The sequence below is a fragment of the Bombina bombina genome, chromosome 5, assembly GCF_027579735.1.
Source record: "Bombina bombina isolate aBomBom1 chromosome 5, aBomBom1.pri, whole genome shotgun sequence".
Taxonomy (NCBI): Eukaryota; Metazoa; Chordata; class Amphibia; order Anura; family Bombinatoridae; genus Bombina; species Bombina bombina.
The window spans coordinates 573,312,471-573,337,849 of NC_069503.1; the positions used below are offsets into that span (position 1 = coordinate 573,312,471).

The 25,379-nt window shown below is 39.2% G+C and overlaps 1 protein-coding gene across 1 annotated transcript in view; it reads right to left on the reverse strand.

Annotated features, from left to right (window-relative positions):
- Positions 1 to 25,379, reverse strand: part of LOC128660593 (inter-alpha-trypsin inhibitor heavy chain H3) — a 342,570-nt gene that overhangs the window by 68,059 nt on the left and 249,132 nt on the right. The window contains exon 15 of the mRNA XM_053714519.1: positions 7,692 to 7,730. Coding sequence (XP_053570494.1) covers positions 7,692 to 7,730 — 39 coding nt within the window. The remainder of the gene's footprint in view (positions 1 to 7,691; positions 7,731 to 25,379) is intronic.

Below are 25,379 nucleotides of genomic sequence, written 5' to 3' on the forward strand. Positions count from 1 at the left end.
GGGGCGCGATCCGAGATAGATCGTAGTTTGGGGCGCAAGTGAGGGAACCCCCGCCGCCCGTAGTTTCAGCTCGCAACTCGAGCTATCCAATATACGGCGCCGTCAGATGCTAAAGTGCCATAAGTCTGATAAACCAGCGATGTCCAGAAATCTGCGTAAGTACAAATTTCTGGAGTCGCCAGTGACTTACGTCACTTTAGAAACTGCTGGCGCATAAAAAACCTGACTAAGTTATTAAATCACCCGTACTGTCTAACACGCCTCCCAAACATAGCCCGACACGTATACCCCTCTATACGCTATCCCCCCTCACTCTCCTAATAATAAAAAATGTATTAACCCCTAAACCTCCGCTCCCGGACCCCGCCGCCACCTAATAAAGTTATTAACCCCTAAACCGCCGCTCCCGGACCCCGCCGCCAGCTACATTAACTACCCCCTAATGTGAGCTCCTACCCCGCCGCCAGCTACATTAACTATCCCCTAATGTGAGCCCCTATACCGCTGCAAGCTACATTAACTACCCCCTAATGTGAGCCCCTATACCGCCGCCAGTACATTACCTAACCCCGAATGTGAGCTCCTACCCCGCCGCCAGCTATATTAAAATTATTAACCCCTAATCTAATCCCCCTACCCCGCCGCCAGCTATATTAAATTATTAACCCCTAATCTAATCCCCCTACCCCGCCGCCAGCTATATTAAATTATTAACCCCTAATCTAATCCCCCTACCCCGCCGTCAGCTATATTAAATTAATTAACCCCTAATCTAATCCCCCTATACCGCCGCCACCTATATTAAATTAATTAACCCCTAATCTAATCCCCCTATACCGCCGCCACCTATATTAAATTAATTAACCCCTAAAATACTAAACTATCCTTACCACTAAACCTAAGTCTAACCCTACAAATAGCCCTGAAAAGGGCTTTTTGCGTGGCATTACCCCAAAGTAAACAGCTCTATTGCCAGTCCTTAAAAGGGCTTTTTGCGGGCCATTGCCCTAAAGTAATCAGCTCTTTTACCAGCCCTTAAAAGGGCTTTTGGCGGGGCATTGTCACAAAGAAATCAGCTCTTTTGCCTATAATCTAAATCCCCCTACACCACCGCCACCTATAATAAATGTATTACCCCCTAATCTAATCCCCCTACACCGCTGCCACCTATATTAAATAGATTAACCCCTAATCTGACCCCCCTATCTAATTAATGGATGGAAGACTTCTTCTTTGCCGCTTGGATGAAGACATCGCCGGATGGAAGACTTCTTCTTTGCCGCTTGGATGAAGACATCGCCCGGATTGGATGAAGAGTTCGGCCCTGCTGGGTGAAGACGACTCAAGGTAGGGAGATCTTCTGGGCCTTAGTGTTAGGTTTTTTTAAGGGGGGTTTGGGTGGGTTTAGAGTAGGGGTATGTGGGTGGTGGGTTGTAATGTTGGGGGGTGGTATTATGTTTTTTTTTTTACATGCAAAAGAGCTGATTTCTTTGGGGCATGCCCCGCAAAAAGCCATTTTAAGGGCTGGTAATAGAGCTGTTAACTTTTTTAATTTAGTTTAGGGTAGGGAATTTTTTTTATTTTGGGGGGCTTTGTTATTTTATTAGGGGGCTTAGAATAGGTGTAATTAGCTTAAAATTCTTGTAATCTTTTTTATTTTTTGTAATTTAGTGTTTTGTTTTTTTTGTAATTTTTATAGTTTAGTTTATTTAATTGTATCTTAGTTTAGATATTTGTAGTTTATTTAATTTATTGATAGTGTAGGTGTATTTGTAACTTAGGTTAGGATTTATTTTACAGGTAATTATTTTAACAAGGTAGCTATTAAATAGTTATTAACTATTTAATAGCTATTGTACCTAGTTAAAATAAATACCAAGTTACCTCTAAAATAAATATAAACCCTAAAATATCTACAATGTAATTATTAATTACATTGTAGCTATTTTAGGGTTTATTTTATAGGTACGTATTTAGATTTAAATAGGAATATTTTAATTAATAATATTAATATTAATTAGATTTATTTTAATAAGAATTTAGTTAGGGGTGTTAGAGTTAGATAGGGTTATTATACTTAATATATATATAACAACGATATTAACTATATTAACCCTAATATAATTAGGGTTAATATAGTTAATATATATATAATATAATAACTATATTAACTATATTAACCCTAATATAATTAGGGTTAATATAGTTAATATAGCTGGCGGCGGTGTAGGGGGATTAGATTAGGGCTTAATCTATTTAATATAGGTGGCGGCGTTGTAGGGGGATTAGATTAGGGGGTAATACATTTATTATAGGTGGTGGCGGTGTAGGGGGATTTAGATTAGATGCAAAAGAGCTGATTAATTTGTGACAATGCCCCGCAAAAAGCCCGTTTAAGGGCTGGTAAAAGAGCTGATTACTTTGGGGAAATGCCCCGCAAAAAGCCCTTTTAAGGGCTGGCAATAGAGCTGTTACTTTGGGGCAATGTCACGCAAAAGCCCCTTTTAAGGGCTGGTAATAGAGGTGATTACTTTAGGGGGATTAGATTAGGGGTTAATGTATTTAATATAGCTGGCGGCGGTGTAGGGGGATTAGATTAGGGATTATTAATGTAATATAGCTGGCAGCGGTGTAGGGGGATTAGATTAGGGGTTAATAATTTTAATATAGCTGGCGGCGGTGTAGGGTGATTAGATTAGGGGTTAATAATTTTAATATAGCTGGTGGTGGGGTAGGAGCTCACATTAGGGGGTATGTAATGTAGATGGCGGCAGGTAAAGGGGCTCACATTAGGGGGTATGTAATGTAGGTGGCGACTGTGTAGGGGGATCATGTAGGTGGCGGCGGGGTCCGGGAGCGGCGGTTTAGGGGTTAAATACTTATAAGGGATTGCGGCGGGGGATCGCGGTTGACAGGTAGATAGACATTGCGCATGCGTTAGGTGTTAGGTTTTATTTGGCAGGTAGTTTAGGGAGTTACGGGGCTCCAATACACAGCGTAAGGCTTACTACGGCTGCATTTTGTGGCAAGGTTAAAATGGAGTAAGATTTCTCCATTTTCGCCACGTAAGTCCTTACGCTGTATATTGGATACCAAACTGCGCAGGTTTGGTATACCTGTCTATGGCCCAAAAAACTACGGGCAAAGCAAGAAATATACGAGCGTAACTTCTAGGTTACGCCGTATATAGGATACCAAACCCACGCAAAATTCGGCGTCGCCGGCTTTCGCGGGTGACGCTGCATATCGGATCAGGCCCCACGTGTGGTCACTTCTCACACTGGAGGGATAGGGCTAGGAGTATGTTGCAAAACCCATCGTACAACTGTAAAGCAACAAATTGTGAATAAACAGCCTGGGGTTAAAGGGGAGATAAATCTCTAGCGATGCTCATGATCCGACTCTTAGTTTGAACTTCTCTCAGATCTTACCCATGGCCAGAGTAGTCCTGACTGCTGTCCTAAGAGACTCACAGCACACTGCCACACTTCACTAGTAAGTAGACACAGTGAGGCTCCTGAGGTGACAAGTCAGAGCTTTCAAGTTAGTCCTTGAGACAACACCGCGGCACGGTCTCTGCCTTCTCATGCCTGAGCTCAAAGACGAATCAACATGGCACATGCAGTCACATGCGCCACAAACCACTGACTGTGTATTGGTAGAATGTGGTCACGTGATGACCATGTATGGACCCAATAGAATTTTAAAAAAAATGTATAGGGCAATGAGGGACAATGTTAATGTCAATCACCCTGGGACAGTGGGACAGAACCCTAAAATCGAGACTGTCTTGCAAAAATCGGGACAGTTGTGGGGTATATAATGTGTGTGTGTGTTAATGCATGTGTTTGAGGGTGTCTTTTATATGTCTATGTGTGTGTTTTATATATGTGTGTGTGCGCATTTATATATATGTATGTGTGTGTGTAGTGAGTGTCAGATCAGTGAAAAAATAACTGTAAGCAGTGTAATTGTAGTGTAAATTCTCATATATGTGAGTGTGTGTATATGTCTGTTTGCACGTGTGTGTGTGTGTATATATATATATATATATATATATATATGTGTATGAGTGTGTGTGTGAGTGCTTATACATGTGTGTGTATGTGTGTTAATTTCTATATATAAATTCTCATATGTGTAAGTGGTGTATGTGTGTGCATATGTGCCTGTGTGTATATATGTATGTATGTGTATATATATATATATATGAGTTAATCAAAAATTAGGGAGAGAAATATGGTAGTCAGGCGCCCTGATTTTCACTTACAGGTAAACTGCCTGAAACAATAGATAAAACCTGGATAGCGCTAGCTAGACCAGGTCCTGGTGCAGACCCCAAAAATATTTTTAAAGTTCAGATATATTTATATGAGTAAATATATGATACACACAGCAGAGCTATACGAGATGCTATATTGAAAGTAGGGGATTGCAGCACTCAGAAAAACTTCTCTTAATCTAATGCGTAGAAGAAAAGCTGAAACTTTGTATCAAACAGAGGCTCACACACATATGGTCCAATTAATAAGTAACTCATTTATTAAATGCAGGTAATCCTGAACCTAAATATGCCACTGCAGTGGAAGGCCTAAAATAATCACATGACTCATGATAACAGGGTACAATATACCGACATTCTCAATGTGGCATAAATCAATGACTAAAATATGAAAGAAACATGGGAAATTTATAATGAAACAAAACGTCCCAAAGTAACAAAAGTTCCACAGATCTTATCTGTATTGATGTCGATATTTTCTTTCATGCAATTGCAACATACGAGCTCATGTATAAACAGTACCGTTATAAGTGAAACAGCTGACAGGTTCGAGGTGAGAGCATCCTCCCATGTCAGCTAACGTAACCACGAGTACTTGATAGTAATAACAGGCTTATTCCAAAGACGGCAATGAAGGAAAAAGGAAAACACATACAACCTCTTCCAGGTGAGGATAGATGTCAGGCAGCAACGACCGGGTATCTTTAGGCACAAGCATGAAGCGTAGAATAAAGTGAGCCGGGACTTTGCATCCGGCTTTCGTCTCACCCAATTTTCTCGTCTGATTCCTTAACACCTTATTTGTGCAAGTTGAGCTTAGAGATACACTCCTGGGTAGACCAACTTTCATTCGCCTCTGCCAAACTTCCTTTCGGAAACTTGAGTGTTATCAATCAACACCATACCAGGTACTTCTTACTGCTGCTTGATTTTCAAATGACTGTGTCGAACTTTGGAATAATATTCTTTGGAATAAGCCTGTTATTACTATCAAGTACTCGTGGTTACGTTAGCTGACATAGGAGGACGCTCTCACCTCGAACCTGTCAGCTGTTTCACTTATAACGGTACTGTTTATACATGAGCTCGTATGTTGCAATTGCATGAAAGAAAATATCGACATCAATACAGATAAGATCTGTGGAACTTTTGTTACTTTGGGACGTTTTGTTTCATTATAAATTTCCCATGTTTCTTTCATATTTTAGTCATTGATTTATGCCACATTGAGAATGTCGGTATATTGTACCCTGTAATCATGAGTCATGTGATTATTTTAGGCCTTCCACTGCAGTGGCATATTTAGGTTCAGGATTACCTGCATTTAATAAATGAGTTACTTATTAATTGGACCATATGTCTGTGAGCCTCTGTTTGATACAAAGTTTCAGCTTTTCTTCTACGCATTAGATTAAGAGAAGTTTTTCTGAGTGCTGCAATCCCCTACTTTCAACATAGCATCTCGTATAGCTCTGCTGTGTGTATCATATATTTACTCATATAAATATATCTGAACTTTATATATATATATATATATATTTGTGTGAGTGTGTGTTTATACATGTGCGTGTGCTTATATATTTGTGTTTCTATGTGTATGTGTGTGCGCATGTTGTGAGTGGCAGAGCAGAGACCAAATAACTGACAAAATGCAGAGATAAGGCTTAGAAATCAGTTTCAGCCTACCTAGGTCTTGTTTTTAACAAAGAATACCAAGAGAACAAAGCAAATTTGATGATAAAAGTAAAGTTGTTTAAAATTGCATGCCCTATCATGAAAGTTTAATTTTGACTTGACTGTCCCTTTAAGTGCTGATTTTGCACAAATAGAGCAATATAGATACCAATTACATGAAACATGGCCTGTAATAAACTATTTTCTCCTTTTAGTAATGGGATATGACTAAATAAGACTACTGCTTTTTATTTATCACTTTTAAATTGCATTTTGTAGTTTGTTTGCTCTGTATATAAACAATATCAACACAACTAGTGCTGAACATTCTAATCAGATATTTATGATGGACAAAATGTGTTGTAATTATAGGGTGTTTACTGTCCCTTTAGTTTCAGATGAATAAACTACAGTTGTTTACCAGTCACTAGAATGTCTGAGCTATATTTTACTGTCTGTTTAACTTTAAAATGTTTAACTGTTTTTAACTTTTAAAGGGACAGTAAAGTCAAAACTAAACTTTCATGATTCAGACAGGGCATGTAATTTTAAACAACTTTCCAATTTACTTTTATCATCAAATTTGCTTTGTTCCCTTGGTGGTATTTTTGAAAAGCTAAACCTAGCTAGGCTCAAACTGATTTCTAAACAGTTGAAAACCGCCTCCTAGCTCAGAGCATTTTGAAAGTTTTTCACAGTTAGACTGTGCTAGTTCACGTGTCATATAGATAACATTGTGCTCACTCCCGTGAAGTTATTTAGGAGTCTTGACTGATTGACTACACTGCATGTCTGTCAAAGGCACTTAGATAAGGAGGCTGTCTGCAAAGGCTTAGATACAAGGTAATCACAGAGATAAAAAGTATATTAATATAAATGTGCTGGTTATGCAAAAACGGGGAATGGGTAATAAAGGGATTATCTATCTTTTTAAATAAGAAAAATTTTGGTGTAGACTGTCCCTTTAAATCTAACCATGATATTTGTATTGCTGCATTTTAATACCCTCTTAAAAATAAAGAAGACAAATTATTTAAAGGGACACTGAACCCACATTTTTTCTTTTGTGATTCAGATAGAGCATGCAATTTTAAGTAACTTTCTAATTTACTCATATTAGAAAATGTTCTTCATTCTATTGGTATCTTTAATTGAAAATCAAGAATGTAAGTTTAAATGCCGGCCCATTTGGTGAACAACCTGGGTTGTTCTTGCTGATTGGTAGATAAATTCATCCACCAATAAACAAGTGCTGTCCAAAGTTCTGGACTTTCTTTTTCAAATAAAGATAGCAAGAGAACAAAGAAAAATTGATAATAGGAGTAAATTAGAAAGTTGCTTAAAATTGCATGCTCTATCTGAATCACAAAAGAAAAAAATTGGGTTCAGTGTCCCTTTAACTATAAACAATGTAATAATATATTTTCAAAGTTGATGATATGGATTGCGCTTGGATTTTGAAGTATTTTCAAAGTACAGTATATTTTCAACAACATTTGTGCTTTGTGAAGAATATACTTTAAAATATGCCGTTGTGGGGTATAATGTGTGTCAAATTTACAAACTTATTTTTTTTTTTTAAATTGTTTTATTTTATTTATCATATGGAATGTAATTCATTTGATCTTTAATTTGAAAATAATAAAACAGTTTCCACAAAGTTTTTTTTTTTCTTATAGTGATACACACAAATACACACTTTTTTTCAGTTACAATAAATGAAAAGTCAACCTACCAAGTCTATTGATGGGTTGTTGATAACTCTCAGACTGACCTATCCAAAAAAGTTGCATAAGAATTAAAAACAATATGAAATAGACACAACACTCAAGAAAGATGTACTTTTTTAAGTGAAAAAAATCAGTAAAGGAAGTGTTTATTTTTAAATAGATTCACAGATGGAAGACTGAAATTTGTTAAATAATTAAAAAGTAAAACCGTAATTTAAATATATCTAGTCAAACAATTTTGAGTTTAGAAAATCCTACAAGCATTAGACAAATAAACATATTTTTTCATGGCAAGTCATAAAAATATAATCAATATCTGTCACGCCGCTCGGTGTCGCTATGGTCGTTGCCACGGTTGTGGCAGTTGTTGTGAGTGCGCTGCGATGACGTCATCACCGCACGCCGGATTTGCCGCTGATGCTGCTCCCATTCACCTGTGTGCGATCCTTGGCGTGAACCTGCACCTATGTAAGCACCTCCTTTGCATTTCTAATTTGCCCAAGTATAGGTTTACTTTGTTTTCTCCTTGGTGCTGTATACTTTCTTGTCTTGTGCATATTTTGGACTGCCTGGCTGATATTGAACTCTGCTTGTCTCTGACCATTCTCTGCTTAACCCCTTGTTACTGTGAAGGATTGCACTGTCTGCCTGGTATTGAACTCTGCTTGTCTCTGATTATTTTCTGCTTAACCTCTTGCTACTGTGAAAGATTGGACTGTCTGCCTGGTATTGAACTCTGCTTGTCTCTGATTATTTTCTGCTTAACCTCTTGCTACTGTGAAGGATTGGACTGTCTGCCTGGTATTAAACTCTGCTTGTCTTTGACCATTCTTTACTTAACCCCTTTGTTACCATGAAGGATTGGACTATCTGCTAATATGGAACTCTGCTTGTCTCTTACCATTCTCTGCTTAACCCCTTTGTTACCATGAAGGATTGGACTGTCTGCTGATATTGAACTCTGCTTGTCTCTGACCATTCTTTGCTTAACCCCTTTGTTACCATGAAGGATTGGACTTTTATTGAACCCTGCATTTCTATGTGACCATTCTCCTGCTTTTTTTCCCTTCACTACTGTGAGTATTGGATTGCCTCCTCATTTCTCAACTTTTATATTTTGTTCTGGGATATTTCCTTATCTTGCCACCTGATGCCAGGATAAGAAGACTACTGGCAAGGATTGGTCTGATAGGGAACTATCCCACGAGCATTACAATATCCTGGTGTCACAAATGTTTAGGGGCACAAATCACACCCTAACCTCAACACAACATCAAAATTGTAAATGGGACAGTAAACGTTGAGAAAATAATTACATAATTCTGCACTATTTACTTAATTCTAGCGCTCCCGTGCTAGGTAAATCTGTCAGCTACTTTACCTAATGCAGGAGCACACTAAATGTGGTTGAATGGCGTGATTAGACAGTATGATTAGACAGTGATTAGACAGTGTGATTAGATAGTGAGCTCATGACGCAGTATTTGAAAAAAAGAGGACGGCTTTGCACAAAAGGTAACTATAGTTTTTTGGTGACAAAAGTATATCCTATTGTTACATAACTATGCACATAGTATAGAATTATGTATTTTTCCCTTAAATTTACTGTCCCTTTATTGTATAGGTAAACATAAAACACTTGTCCTTTATAGTCTTTCATATATCAGAATACTTCTCTCATATTTCAAAAAATATGAATGTGTGCATGTTGGTATGTCCATTGGTTTGCTAAAGTCCATGTATCTTCACATTTGAATTTGGGCTAGATTACAAGTGGACAATAATGTGTGCTGGTATTATAAGATAGCTGCTATGATAAAAAGAGCTTGCGTTTGCATTGCTAGGAAGCATTGCGCTCACAAGAGCGTGCTTCCATAGGGGAACCTCGTTCTGATGACATCAGAGACGGCATGAGAACTTCTGCACCTTTGAAGGGGGTAAGTAGTGCAGTGATGGGCAGCAAGTATAAATATATATGTATATGCTGATATACATATATATCTTTGTGTTAATATGTGTATATACACATATTAACAAATAAATATATATGTATATAAGCATATACATATATATTTACATTGTGGTCTATCAGAACACACAGTTCCAATAGACTGCAATGTTAAGGCACTTTTCAGTACACTTTAAACCCCACTCCCACCAACTTTAAAGCCCTTAAAACTGCCTAGTGCAGAACTTTTATTAAAAAATAAAGATGCTGTCATCCTTATTTTTTAATAAACTGCACTAGAAAGTATTTTGGGGTTATTTGGGGCAGATTTATCAAATTAACCAGAGATTTGATCTCTGTTTAATTATATAAGCGCTAATTGCTACCACGATTGGCCAGTTGCGGGAGAGCAATAATTTAGTGATCCACTTGTAATCTAACCCTAAATGTTTAGTCTATGTTATGTTTATGTTAAATGTTCAGTTTTCAAGTCATTTAATTAATTAGTTTTCTCAAAGGCACCCTTAAAGGGACAAAAAAGTCATAATTAGACATTCATGATTTAGACAAAACATACAATTTTAAACAACTTTCCAATTAAGTTCTATTATTTAATTTGTTTCCTTCTCTTGTTATGCTTTGCTGAAAGGTTTATCTAGGTAAGCTCTGGAGAAGCAAATAACCTTGGTTCTAGCTGCTGATTGGTGGCTGCATATATATTTCTATTGTTATTGGCTCTCCCATGTGTTCAGTTAGAAACCAGTAGTGCATTGCTGCTCCTTCAACAAATGATACCAAGAAAATGAAGCAAATTTGATAATAGAAGTAAACTGAAAAGTTGTTTAAAATGGTATGTTCTACCTAATTCATGAAAGAAAATTTTGGGTTTCATGTCCCTTTAACTAAAATTAAAATTCTATTATGCTTATGAAAGGGGGAATAATTGAACATATTAAGAAAACCTTTACCGCATCAACTGTCCAATCAGAGCTCAAAGCAGGAGCCTATAGTCACAACACTCGGTCACCTAGATTACGAGTTTTGCGTTGCGAGTTATAACGATTAAAATATGGCATTTTCAGTGTTAAAACAGCACCGCAGACATTACAAGTCTTGTCGGTATAGCTGTACCGCAAGCCTTTTAGCCTGTAACGCAACGTCAGTACCGCACTCATAAAAATTATGTTTTTTCATGGGATTCCCATAGCCCTGCCGTTACGAGTTTTTCAGTGAGGCTAAAAAACCTGCGTTACAGCCTAAAACGACAAGATCCGTTTCGCCATCTACAGTTCACCATGGAAATTAGTCCACATTCAATTCCTTTTTTGGATATTGAATTACATTCAAATGTTCAAAAATCCTGCATAGAAATTGAGTTGTTCAGAAAACCAATGGCTGGAAATACAATTTTGAATGCCAAATCATGTCATCCATATCATACTATCAAATCCATTCCCAAAAGTCAATACATGAGAATTAAACGTAACTGTACAAGCTCAACAAGTTATGAAAAACACTCTAGTGATTTGACCGACAGATTAGTCATGAGAGGTTATTCACGCACAGCCTTACTTCAAACTAAAAGTAATGTTGATCAGTTAGACAGAACAGACTTATTTGTGTCAGGCAAATTTAAGGCTTCAGACAAATTTAATAAATTAAAATTTATCACTTCCTACAGTATGGAATATGGCAAGATTTGTGACATAATCAGGAAAGCTCTCCCCATATTGACCACTGATGAAAGTTTGGTAGATATTGTTAGGGAGGGTATTTGCTTTGTGTCCCGTAAGGCACAAACCTTGGGGAACATGCTGTCTCCCTCTATGTTACCACGTCAACAAACTCAAAAAAACTGGCTCTCTATTAAACCTGGTTTTTATAAATGTGGAAGTAAAAGGTGTAAGTCTTGTGCTTTTGCATCTTTTGGCACTACTTTTACATCTACGAATTATCAAAAGATATTTGAAATTCGTGAACATATGACGTGCAATTCCTGCTACGTTATATACCTTTTGACCTGTAGGGGGTGCTATAGGCAGTATGTAGGACAAACGACTCGTGCGTTAAAAGATCGCTTTTTAGAGCATTTACGCTCAATTGATGATCCAGAGTCCACTACGCCTATTTCCCTGCATTTCAAAAAACATCACCACTCTGACAGTTCACTGCTGACATTCCAGGCGATCCAACTGATTCCTAGGCACCCAAGAGGTGGCAATAGAGGTATTGCTCTCAGTAAAAGAGAAGTTTACTGGATTTTTCAGTTGGGAACTAGGGTGCCAGCAGGTTTAAACTTTGATTGGGATGTAAAACTTTTTGTAGATCAATAGTATAATTTAGTTTATTTTTACAGGGTTCACTTATTTCGACATAATTGTTGAAATACATTTTTAGTAATTTTTGATAATTTTTTCAGATTAAAAGACATTATTTAATAATTAATTTTATTTTTATTACTGTTATCACTCAGTTTAATACTTACATTTGTATTTAATTAATAATGTCATATCTTTACATTTAGGATGTTTATTATGTCTTTTATTTTATTTTTTGTGTTTTAATTTGAGTATTCTTGACAGGACAAAAAATTTGTAGTTTAAAACACATACTTTGCTCATGCTCACCTGCCTTATAGTATTAAGTTCACTTTAATTAACTAATTGATTGCTGTGAGTTAACAGCTCACCTGTATTTAAGGCAGTGTATCATGGGTAGTAAGTATGGTCACTGAGGATGTAACACAAGGAAACGCGTCTGACCAGTCTTTATATTTTTCTACCTTGCTGCCTGTCTTTTGCTGTTTTTCAATCCTACCTGTGGGACAACATTATGCCTAACTGTATATGTGAAGGACTTTCCTAATAAACAGGTATAAATATTCATTTATTTCAACTTTGCTTGGTGTTTTTGTGATTAAGTCTCACTGCTGCCGGGTGCGCTGGAAGATTTTGCTTATTTTAAAAGCAGTAGTTATGAGTTTTACGCTACAAATCTGTTACATAAAACTCATAACTAAACTGCTACAAAGTACACTAAACACCCATAAACTTACTTTTTAACCCCTAAACCGAGGCCCTTCCGCATCGCAAACACTATATTTAATTTGTTAACCCCTAATCTGCCACTCCCGATATCGCCACCACAAAAAAAATTAACCCCTATTCCGCCGCTCCCCGACATCGTCACCATTATAATAAACATATTAACCCCTAAACCGCCGCCCTACCACATCGTAAACACTATTTAAATATAAAAAGAGGACAAATGAATGCAGGCACTACCAGGTTATAAAAAATATATAAAACATACCTTTTATTGATGCAAATAAAAACAGAAGTCTATCCCAAACAGAGGGCAGACAAAGTAAGGGACAGTCTAACGTGTTAGTGGCGCTTATTCATAGACTAGTGGGTAGAGACAGAGACAGGTAATTTATACCCTTACCGCAGACCAATTAACTCTTACTATACCAGCTAAATTTAAAAACAACAATATAAGTGATGTTAAAAATATCAAATAAGATTAAAACTTTGATTGCATTGGAGTAATGTAGTAACACCCTAGAATTTTCAAGTTATTTAGCCAAAATATTAGTATTAAAAATAGGCTATAAAGTGCAAACTTATGGCACCCAGGTTATTGGTAAAAGGTATTGTTAAGAGGGAAAAGCAGTTTGGAGAATAGACACATGCATGATTTTATAATTGAAATGGCTGATTTTAGAAAATGACACGGTTTTCAAATTATGTGGACAACTGTATAATGCTATTGTTGTGGGTTCCATTGCACAGATAACTTAATGATAGCATAGCACACTCATTTTGTGCAATATAGGGTACAAAAATATGATGTATGTAGCAATAAATCCAATATGAGTTAGTAATTTAATATACAATATGCAGCATACCCTACACTATCATCTGTTAAATGTACAGAAATTAATATAGCAATCCAGTATGAGCAGCAGAATGTATTAGTTACGCTGAGTGTCATATAGGCCATAAATTAGACCCATACAATTAGTCACCCACACTAATACTTAGTGACCCCACTAACGCTAGTTGTCTATAAAGTAGCTGATATCGAACTCTTTATTCATGCCTAACTGGATTCTCATTCTTAATTTTAGAATCCAAAATAGTTCCTTCTTATCAAGGACTTTATTTTGATTCCCACCTCTTATGGGGACTCTCGCTAGATCTATCACCTGAACCGATAGATTGGCCTTATTAGTGAAGTGTATATCATTAAAGTGACTTGCTACTGCTGATTCCTTTACGTAATTCTTCCCGTCTCTACAGTGTTCCCCTACTCTCTTCCTGAGCTCCCTAGAGGTTTGACCTATATATTGGCTATGGCAAAAATTACAAGTAAGCAAATATACCACCCATTGGGTCCCACAATTAGCATAAAATTGGATGTCAAATTTCTGATTGGTAACGCTTGATGTAAAGGAGTTACCTCTTAAAACCATAATACATGTGTTGCAATTTTTGCTGGCGTATCTAAAATTGCCTGTATGTTTAAGCCACGTAGATTTTGTGTGTTTATTTACCATAGTAGGAGATAGTGACTGTGCTAAAGTTTTAGGTTTTTTGGGACAAATTTACAATGTTTGATTAATGGTTTCAAAATCTCATCTCCAGATAGAAGGTGTAAATGTTTTTTAAGAATTTTGACAATTAGATCATATTGTGAGGTATACTCAGTTGTAAAAACTATTGAGTCGCAAAAGCTGCTATTGCTTGCTTCTTTGGAATGTCGATTTGCTGAGTATGAATCAGATTTCTTAATAAGCTCGCAACATTTAGATAAAGAGTTTTTATTATAACCTCTATTTACCAATTTGTTTTCTAGTTCAATAGCCTGTTGGTCATAGACTTCGTCTGACTTTGTATTCCTTCTAAGTCTAATAAACTGCCCTTTGGGTATGGCTTGAATTAAATGTTTCGGATGTTGAAAATTAGCGTGCAAAATAGAGTTTCCATCGGTGGGTTTTCTATATGTTTTTGTGCATACACGATTGTTGTACACTTGTAAGGTTAAGTCCAAACTAGAACATATTGAGTGGCAGGAACATTACACGTGGATGGTGGTTGACATTTCATCTTTATATACATGTATTCCTCAGTCTTTGGGGGTCCGGATTGTTGAATCATTCTTGGCTAAAGAATTAGAGTTGGATGATGTTACCAAACATTATGTAGGAGATATCCTAAGGTACCTTTTGTCAGACAATTTTTTCATGTTTAACCAAGAATTTTTCCAACAGACATGTGGCACAGCGATGGGGGCTAAATTTGCCCCATCGTTTGCCAATCTGTTTGTAGCCAGGTGGGAACTTATGTATGTTTATGATCCATCGAATCCATGGTGTGAGGATATCATTTTCTATTCACGATATATAGATGACTTGATTTTCATAGTCAAAAAAACCATTGAATGATTCCTCATACCATGATTTTATGAGCTACTTAAATTACAACAATATGGGACTCAAATTTACAGGCTCCTACAATAGTACACAAATAGACTTTTTGGACTTAACCTTACAAGTGTACAACAATCATATATGCACAAAAACATATAGAAAACCCATCGCTGGGAACACTATTTTGCACGCTAAATCTCAACATCCAAAACATTTAATTCAAGCCATACCCAAAGGGCAGTTTATTAGACTTAGAAGGAATACAAAGTCAGACGGTCTATGACCAACAGGCTATTGAACTAGAAAACAGATTGGTAAATAGAGGTTATAATAAAAACTCTTTATTTAAATGTAGCGAGCTTATTAGGAAATCTGATGCAAACTCAGCAAATCGACCTTCCAAAGAAGCAAGCAATAGCAGCTTTTGCGACTCAATAGTTTTTACAACTGAGAATACCTCACAATATGATCTAATTGTCAAAATTCTTAAAAAACATTTACACCTTCTATCTGGAGATGAGATTTTGAAACCATTAATCAAACATTGTAAATTTGTCCAAAAAAAACCTAGAACCATAGCACAGTCACTATCCCCTAGTATGGTAAATAAACACAGACCTCTCCGAGAATCTATGTGGCTTAAACATACAGGCAATTTTAGATGCGGCAGCAGAAATTGCAACACGTATTATGGTTTTAAGAGGTGACATCTAATTTTATGCTAATTGTGGGACCCAATGGGTGGTATATTTGCTTACTTGTAATTTTTGCCAGAGCCAATATATAGGTCAAACCTCTAGGGAGCTCAGGAAGAGAGTAGGGGAATACTGTAGAGACGTGAAGAATTACGTAAAGGAATCAGCAGTAGCAATTCACTTTAATGGTATACACTTCACTAATAAGGCCAATCTATCGGTTCAGGTGATAGAGCTAGCGAGAGTCCCCATAAGAGGTGGAAATAAAAATAAAGTCCTTGATAAGAAGGAACTATTTTGGATTCTAAAATTTAGAACGAGAATCCAGTTAGGTATGAATAAAGAGTTTGATATAATCTATTTTATAGACAACTAGTGTTAGTGGGGTCACTAAGTATTAGTGTGGGTGACTAATTGTATGGGTCTAATTTATGGCCTATATGACACTCAGTGTAACAGCAAGGGTCCATCCAGTGTGACCCGAGAGGGGAATGAGGTGAGGCTGAATCAAAGAAACGGTGGCCCAAGTACCCCTCATTCCTTGAGCCGCCTGCCCCTTGACCCATACCTCTTGCCGATGTTGTTGTCGGTTGTCTTGGTCTACTGAGATGACATTGTGCAAGACACCCACTCCTTCTTCTGGCCACTCAGCATAAGGGTCGGAGCTCGCTGTATAAGTACAATGGGCAGAGGTCTGGTAGGTGTGGGCTTGAGGAGCTCCCCATGGAGTTGGGGCAGGGTTCCTTGGCAGCTGGGCTGGGGGGTTTCTTTGTCTTGTTGGGCAGTTCCGTATAATATGGCTGGGGGGTCCACATCCATAACACCCCCGGGGATTGCTGCCTCTGGTCGGGTAGACAGGGGGGGACTGGGTCTGGTGTTGCCGCAAAGCTGTTGGGGGTCGAGCTGGGGCTGGAGCAGAGTGGGTGGCTGGCCAGAGGTCTGTGGCCACCTGGCGCTGGGCATCCACATATTGATCGGCCAGGGTGGCGGCTTGGTCAGCTGTTCTGGGTCCCTTGTTCTTTACCCAGTCCCTTATATTCTCTGGAGTGCAGTTGTAGAACTGCTCCAGAAGTATGAATTGAACAGCTTAGTCTAGGGTGGTGATGTGGCACCCAGTAACCCAGGAGTTCAAGGACTGAGCTAAGCGGTGGGCAAACTCGGTATAAGGCTGCTCCTCTTGCCTTTGTAGCCCCCTGAATCTTAGTCAGTGAGCCTCCAGTGTGAGTCCATACCGGGCAAGGATGATCTCCGGAGGGAACAGTGTGGAAAGCCTCCAGGGCCCTACTAGACAGTTTCCCAATTAGGATAGTAACCCTATCGGCATCAGTGTCCCCATGCATCCGGCACTAGGTTTTCGAACAGCTGTAGGTAGCCATTGATATCCTCGCTCTCGTCATCCTGGAAGGCTCAGAAAGCCCGTGAGGTAGTTTCTTGGGCTGGGAAGGGGGGTCCAGGGCATCTGGCATGACCCCCCCATAGACTTCTGCAGCTCCAACCTATGTACCTTGGTGGCTTCAGTCACTATCCGAGTAATGATCTCCTCGGGGGGGGTTAGATCCATAGAGATCCATAGAGAGCCAGTTGCCACTGTATCTGCCACTGAAGGTCAGACACTGTAGTCCCTTGAGTGGTCCCTTGAGCTGTCTGACCCACCAGCCTATTCGCTAGCCCAATCGTCCTCCATCAGTTCGGCTAGGAGCACTGCCTTTGTCTTGTTGCCAGCGACTTTCCCTCTAGCCTGCAGCAATGTTCTCAATTCTTCCTTCCAGAGCCCATGGTACTGCTCCATCCGATCTTTAGTTGGTGGTTTGGACGTTCCAGGTAGACAGAAGCATCCCACCACTGCCAACCAATGTGACGGATACACCGGCTACCCCAACTGGGTAGCTCTGCCAACCAGGTCCTTCCTCTGGCTGGAACAGGCTGCTATGTAGCCCAGGAAAATGATTTCAGCAGGAGCCCACCCAAATAACTAGACAGACTAGCATTCAGGTGAAAACAGAACAGACTTTATTGGGAAAACACACACATCTTTTATACATACAACTCATCTTGATAAGACGCTGAACAATACCACAATTTTCCCGCCATTCCCACCCCTCCAGACAAGCTGGCACCGGCCATAACAGCCATGGTCCCACAGATTCCCAGTACCCAGGGGTGGTGGTTTCATGGTGATCCCGGTGGAGCAGTGGCACTTACAAGGTGTCATTTGAAAGCTCTCAGTCCCCAAAAGCTACAGTCTGGAGTTATGCTGGTTTGAACATACACCGGGAAGACCAGGGAGAATAGGGTTTATAGGGGGAACTGGAACGCCCAGTTCCCAAGGGAGCTCCCTTTTGGCAATCACCCCACCTCTGGCCCACCCTAAGAGGCACCAAACCCCAGAAAAGCGGAGCTCTGGGACAAAGGGCCACTGGAGCGACTTGGGTCAAAGGGCACTGGTAGTCCTGGATGATGCGGCCGACCTGTAGTTCCAGGGGCCTGGCTGGCCGAAGGGGAAAGTGGCAGTCAGCGACCAGCTCTTCCAAGATGATATTCAACACACAAAACAAGGGGAACAGAAGGTCTGGGGAATCGTGGTTGCTCTGAGGAGCCCAAAACCGCAGAGAAATAGCAGGGGTGAGGCCATAGGGGGGTAAGGGTTCAACCCCTGCATCCCAGTATCCGTGACAGTCAGGGTTTTAGGTTTAAACGTTTTTTTTTCCTCATAGACATCAAAGGGGCTGCGTTACAGAATATTTAATTCTGCGATCGCAGGTGTTAGGTTTTTTTCTGACCCGCCGCTCCAAATTGATGTCTATGGGGAAAACGTGCACGAGCACATCAAAACGACACTTGTTTTTGGTGCGGTATGGAGCTTAAAAGCACCATATCGCACGCACAAGCCGGGTTTTTAAAAAATTGTAATGGCTGCACTATAGGGGGTTAAACAATGCAACTTTTTGTTGCGTTCATTAATTTCTCTATAGCACGCATAACTCGTAATCTAGCTGTATGTTAATGCTCCCATCCATTATATCTCTTCAGGGAAAGTAATTAGATTAGTCAAGTATTATATTATGCTTCCATTATCAATTTACTGTTTCAAGTTGCACAGTGTTCAATATTTAATAATCAGTTATACAATGTTTATATCAGTGCTATCTTTAATTACACAAAGCCTACATCTTTCTTTGGAAATAGTTGATATTTCTACTAAAAAACCTACTTTTTTTTTTAAATAGCTTTATTAGACAAAAATTATTGATACAAAACTGTAATAATGCAGAAGAAAAACAACATTTATGTCATACAATTCAAGTACTCCTTCATTTGGTACATTGTGTTTTCTTTTTCTTTTTTTTTCCAAGTGAGGGACCAAAGAAGATATCCAAATGTCCAGAGCCAAATGGGTGGAAACCTCTCTGTCCTTACATTGTTGGCTCTTGTATTCTTGAATGGTCTCCTAACCAAGTTTGACATTTCAAAAAGCCTTCCTCAAATGTCATAAAGCTTTAAACATAACATAGATAAGTATGAATTATGTTAACAATTAAATCTATTGGCATTAAGTGTTCTTGTAATATAGAAAGGTAAGGATGAAATAGATGAGAATGATTGATTTAGACTAGGGGGTCTGGGGTTTGGGCAGGGAAAGTGTATACTGGTGAAGTGTGTGAGGGGTAAAGAAGGAGGAGAAAAATAAGGGGGGGGGAGTAGGTTTATGATGACGAGATTATCTGTTGGTCGAGGGTGTAGCGTTCCAGAGCTCTAGCATTAGTTTGTGTGTTACGATATTCCCGTCTCTGAGATATCGGAATCTCTCCATTAGGAGATGTCTACTTGGGTTGCCCATTCAGCATGTATAGGGATGGTTGAGGACTTCCCGTATCTGTGAATAAGTGCTTTTGCACTATTTAGCATTAAAAGTAATGAGTTTTTTGGGGTTATTGTTGCGAATGGGTAATTTATGAAAAACAAAATTTATGCTTACCTGATAAATGTATTTCTTTCCGGACATGGTGAGTAACTAGTAACAGGCTTGCAAGCCTGAATCAAGGTCTCAATGACCGACTCAGAAAAACTACACTAAGACAGAATTAAGCGTTCAATCTCCAAACAGTAAGTTTCAGAGAAATGAGATTTGAATGAAGGAAGGGACCCTGAATCAGGAGGTCCTTCCTCAAGGTAGTCTGCAAACCAGATCCTGCGAGGCCATGCAGGGGCTTTTAGAATCACCGACATCCTCTCCTGTTTGATATGAGCAATGACTCGTGGACAGAGAGCAAATGGAGGAAACAGGTATGCCAACCTGAAAACCCAAGGAACTGCCAGAGCTTCTATCAGAATGGCCTGCGGATCTCTTGACCTTGAACCGTACCTTGGAAGCTTGGCGTTCTGATGGGACACCATCAGATTTAACTCCGGCACCCCCCAATTTGAGGACTAAGCTGGAAAACACCTCCGGATGGAGTTCCCACTCACTGGGATAAAAAGTCTGTCTGCTCAGAAAATCCGCTTCCCAGTTGTCTACTCCTGGAATTTGGATGGCAGATAGACAGCAATCATGGGTCTCTGCCCACTGAAGAATCTGAGTAACCTCCTTCATGGCTAAGGAACTCTGCGTTCCTCCCTGGGAAATTATGTAAGCCACAGAGGTTACGTTGTCTGACTGGAACCTGATAAACTGGGCTGAGAACAACTGAGGCCAAGCCAATAGAGCATTGTAAATCACCCTCAACTCCAAGATGTTGATGGGAAGAGCAGACTCCTCCTGAGTCCAAGGGCCCTGAGCTTTAAACAAGTTCCAGGCTGCTCCCCAGCCCAGCAGGCTGGTGTCCGTGGTCACGATCACCCAGGAAGGTCTCCAAAAGAATGTGCCCTGAGACAGATGTTCCTGAGAAATCAACCACGGGAGAGAGTCCCTTGATGACTGATCTAACTCTATTCTCTGAGAGAGATCCGCATGGTCGCCATTCCATTGTCTGAGCATGCACAACTGGAGAGCGCTCAAATGAAATCGAGCAAAAGGAATGATGTCCATGGAAGCCACCATCAGATCAATTATCCCCATACATTGAGCCACTGAAGGATGAGCAGTAGCCTTACGAGAGAGGCAAGAGGAAATGATTTTGTTTTTCCTGACCTTTGTCAGAAAAATCTTCATTAATAGAGAATCTATTATGGTCCCTAAGAACACTACTCTTGTAGCAGGGGAAAGGAGCTTTTTTCCAGATTCACATTCCACCCTTGGGAACAAAGAAAAGACAACAATATCTCTGTGTGAGATTTTGCTTGTTGAAAAGATGGTGCCTGAACCAATATGTCGTCCAGATAGGGTGCCACAGCAATTCCACGAAAACGGATCACTGCAAAAAGAGCCCCCAGAACATTTGAAAAAATTCTGGGAGCCGTGGCTAGACCAAATGGAAGGGCCACGAACTGGAAATGTTTGTCCAGAAATGCAAATCTCAAGAATCTGTGATGGTCCCTGTGAATAGGAACATGAAGATACACATCCTTTAGGACTATCATGAACTGACCTCTTGTACTAAACTAAGAATGGAGCGTATAGTCTCCATCTTGTAGGATGGAACTTTGAGAAACTTGTTTAGACACTTTAAGTCTAGAATGGGACGGAAAGTTCCCTCTTTTTTGGGAACCACAAATAGGTTGGAGTAGAACCCGAGACCCTGTTCCTGCACTGGAACTGGAGCTATCACTCCCAGGGAGGAAAGATGTTGTATACATTTCAAGAACACCTCTCTCTTTATCTGGTCTGCAGATACTCTTGAGAGATGGAATCTGCCTCTGGGAGGAAAAGTGTTGAATTCCAATTTGTAACCCTGTCCACAGTCCAGGGATCTGGGACATCTTGTATCCAGGCTTGAGAACTGAGAAAGTCTGCCTCCCACCTGATCCGATCACGGATCGGGGGCAATCCCTTCATGCTGATTTGGAATCAGCTGCAGGTTTCTTTGATTGATCTAGTGGATAAAGCAGAGAAGAAGGCGCCACAATAGTGATCTATCAATGGGGTAATAAAGTCACGCACAAGTCAAATGTGAACTTACAAGATCACAACAGTCCTCCGACCGTTTCATCAGGTGTTCATCAGATGATACACCTGATGAAACGGTTGGAGGACCGGGAAACGCGTTGTGTTTCAACAATAAACTAAGTTGATTTTATACAGATATCACAAGCTTTATTTTATTCATCCTTTTACTGGGTGCATTTGCTGATACTTTTACTGATACCGCAATACGGTGATCCAGGACTGACGACTGCGAGGCTGTCGCTAATAACTCTTACAGAGAGGAAAGCTTGCTGGACAGCTTTAATAGTTCAGCCCGCACCTGTGGCACTTCTCAAGTGCTTTGGATCTTGTAAGTTCACATTTGACTTGTGCGTGACTTTATTACCCCATTGATAGAGCACTATTGTGGCGCCTTCTTCTCTGCTTTATCCACTATTTCTAGATTCCTGCTTGTTTTTGTCAAACAACTTTGGAAGAAGATTGCTGCCTGTTTTCTACACGGATTCAATTGGCCATTTGAGACTGTCTCCTTTATCGATTTCAAGAGTGTCTTTCGTTTGGAATACTCTGATGGGGACTTTATCTGTGGTTTGAAAATATCTTACCTTTAACATTGCTTATGAAGGCATTGTTTTATCACATCACATTGCTTGTTTAAGGATTGTTTTATTGCATCTTTGCTGCATTTTACTTATATGTGTTTATCTTTAAGTTATATCCCATATATTTACATTTATTTTTATTTTTTTGATCACAGTATTTAGCACTTATGTTTGCTTGGACAGTAGTGATTTTGTTTTTTTAATTGCACTTTAGGATCCCATTTATATAGTTGGGTATTTACGTTATCAATTATTATATTTTTTTTTTTTTTTGATCCGTTGTCCTTGGAGAAGGATATACGATTTTTTAGTGATATATCACTATTTCACATTTTTTAGGCGCCTTTAACAATTACACATTTCACATTTTTCTTTGATTGATCCCCTTTGTTCCAAGACTGATTGGGTTTCCAAGAAGACTGGGATTGTTCCTGCTTGGAAGAAGAAGGTGAAGGCTTTCCTCTGAAGTTACGAAAGGAACGAAAATTACTCTGATGTCCTTTAGGCCTATTCTTCTTATCTTGAGGAAGAAAAGATCCTTTTCCACCTGTAATATTAGAGATAATTTCTGCCAAACCGGGTCCAAACATCGTTTTGCCGTTGTAAGGAATACCCAGAAGCTTGACTTTAGAGGAAACGTCTTCAGACCAGGATTTTAACCATAACACCCTGCGGGCTAGGGCAGAGAAACTAGAAGTTTTAGCTCCTAGTCTAAAAATCTGTAAAATGGCATCTGCAATAAAGGAATTGGCCAACTTAAGAGCTTTAATCCTATCTTGAATTTTATCCAAGGAAGTCTCTACTTGAAGAGAATCAGACAAGGCATTGAACCAATAAGATGCCGCACTAGTCACGGTGACATTACACACCGCAGGTTGCCATTGGAGACCTTGATGAACATAAATCTTTTTCAAATAAGCCTCAAGCTTCTTGTCCATCGGATCCTTAAAAGAGCTGCTTTCCACAATAGGAATAGTGGTTCTCTTAGCCAGAGTGGAAATGGCCCCTTCAACTTTTGGGTACAGTATACCAAGGGTCTTTAATGAAGTCATCGACAAAAAACATTTTCTTAAAAATTAGAGACGGGGAAAAAGACACCCCCAGTTTCTCCCATTCCTGTGAGATAATCTCCCTAGCACGGTCTGGCACAGGATAAACCTCCAAAGTGGAAGGTTCATCAAAGAAACTATTAAGTTTACTAGATTTCTTAGGAGTGACAATGACAGGAGTGTCGGAGTCATCTAAATTAGCTAAAACCTCCTTTAATAATACACAAAGGTGTTAAAGCTTAAATCTGAAGGATACCACCTCAGTCTTAGAAGAAGGAATTATACTGCCCGAATCTGAGATTTCACCCTCAGAAATTCCCGATGTATCTTCCTCATCAGACTTATGAGAAAGGGCAACTTGGGAAGCAGAACTGAGGACAGGCACCTTACTTTCTGAATTTCTAGATTTCCTCTTGCGTTTTCCCTGTAATCTGGGAATCACAACTAATGCCGCAGATACCGCTGAATACTTAGGCAGCAATTTCTGCTTTTAAATAAACTCCTCTAGGAGTTATAGAGGAACCACAGGGCACTGCATGTGATGCCATTGAGACTTGGGACGTAGCAGGAGAAAGCTGAGGTATTATTTTAACAGCATCATCCTGAGAGACATTAGGCTCAAAATGTTACCTTTATTTTGCTAGGTTTTCTTGACACATGAAGAACAAAATTACATAGGAGCTGCAATTTGCGCATCTAAACATAATAAGCATTAATTCATGAGAGCAGGCTCTTGCTCCATATCAGACATGTTGTGATACAATAAATAAACTTGTACAGATAAGTTTCAAAGATTGTAATATTCAATTAAAATAACCCAAGGAAAATATACACTTTAAATTTTATCCCAAATTAGGATCGATCCCCAGCTAAAAGAAAAGTTAGAAAAAACATTTAATAAACATCAAATAAACTTCTAAAATACCCCTCATGCAACCCCACACCTCAATTATTGAGGTGCCTTACCACTACCAATTAAGACCAGATCACCCAGAAATGGAGAAAAACTACATTTTCCTCAGAAACATTATGAAGTAAAGCCAGTCATGTGACTGCAACTGCCAAGCTCAAATTACTGCTGCGACACAGAAGAGAGACACTACTTCTTGGTACACAGAGTACAAGAAATAACCGTTTTTTTTTTCAAACCTGACAGTTTAAAATGTTGCATCGTTTTATTTTAAAGCAAAGGAGAAATGAATAAACTGCTGAAATAGAAAATTCAGCCTTACTTTCAGTTTAAACTTGTATTGTTTTATAAAGTAAATATGTGTCAGAAAATAAAGCCTAATAAAAACATTTTACCCTTTCTTTTTAAAAGAGTTTAAATGTTAGTATCACACATGCTACAGTGCCTGCTTCATGCCCCAGTGTAACCCATACAACAGGATTATCTATGTCCCAATAAAAAAGCAGTGTCTTTTAATTTGTTAAGTGCATGGTCTCCCCAACTGGAAGAAAAAGCACCTAACTGCTCCACTGTCCGGCATGTAGACAGTTACAAGGTATGAGAAGACACAGTTCCTCACAGAGACCTTTGAAAATGAAAGAACAGAGCAGCCAACTCTGGCTTTCTAAACTAGGACAGCAATTGTTAAGAAAACGCAGTAAGTACCTCTTTACAAGTTCCTAACAGCTTTAAAGCCACCACTACCCGACTGCAAGGAATGACGTGGAATACGGCTATACCCCAAAATTTGCTTGTAGAATAAATGAAAATTTTTCTTCAGACACCTAAATTTGACCTCCTCCATGCACCGAAGGAAAAGAGAATGACTAGGGGTTGTGGATAAGGGAGTGATACTTAACAGTTTAACTGTGGTGCTCTTTGCCTCCTCCTGCTGGCCAGGAGAGATATTCCCAGCAGTAATTACTCAAGCCATAGTCTCACCATTTCTTAGGAAAGAAATAATATTATCTCAGGTGTCTTGGGTACAGTGATG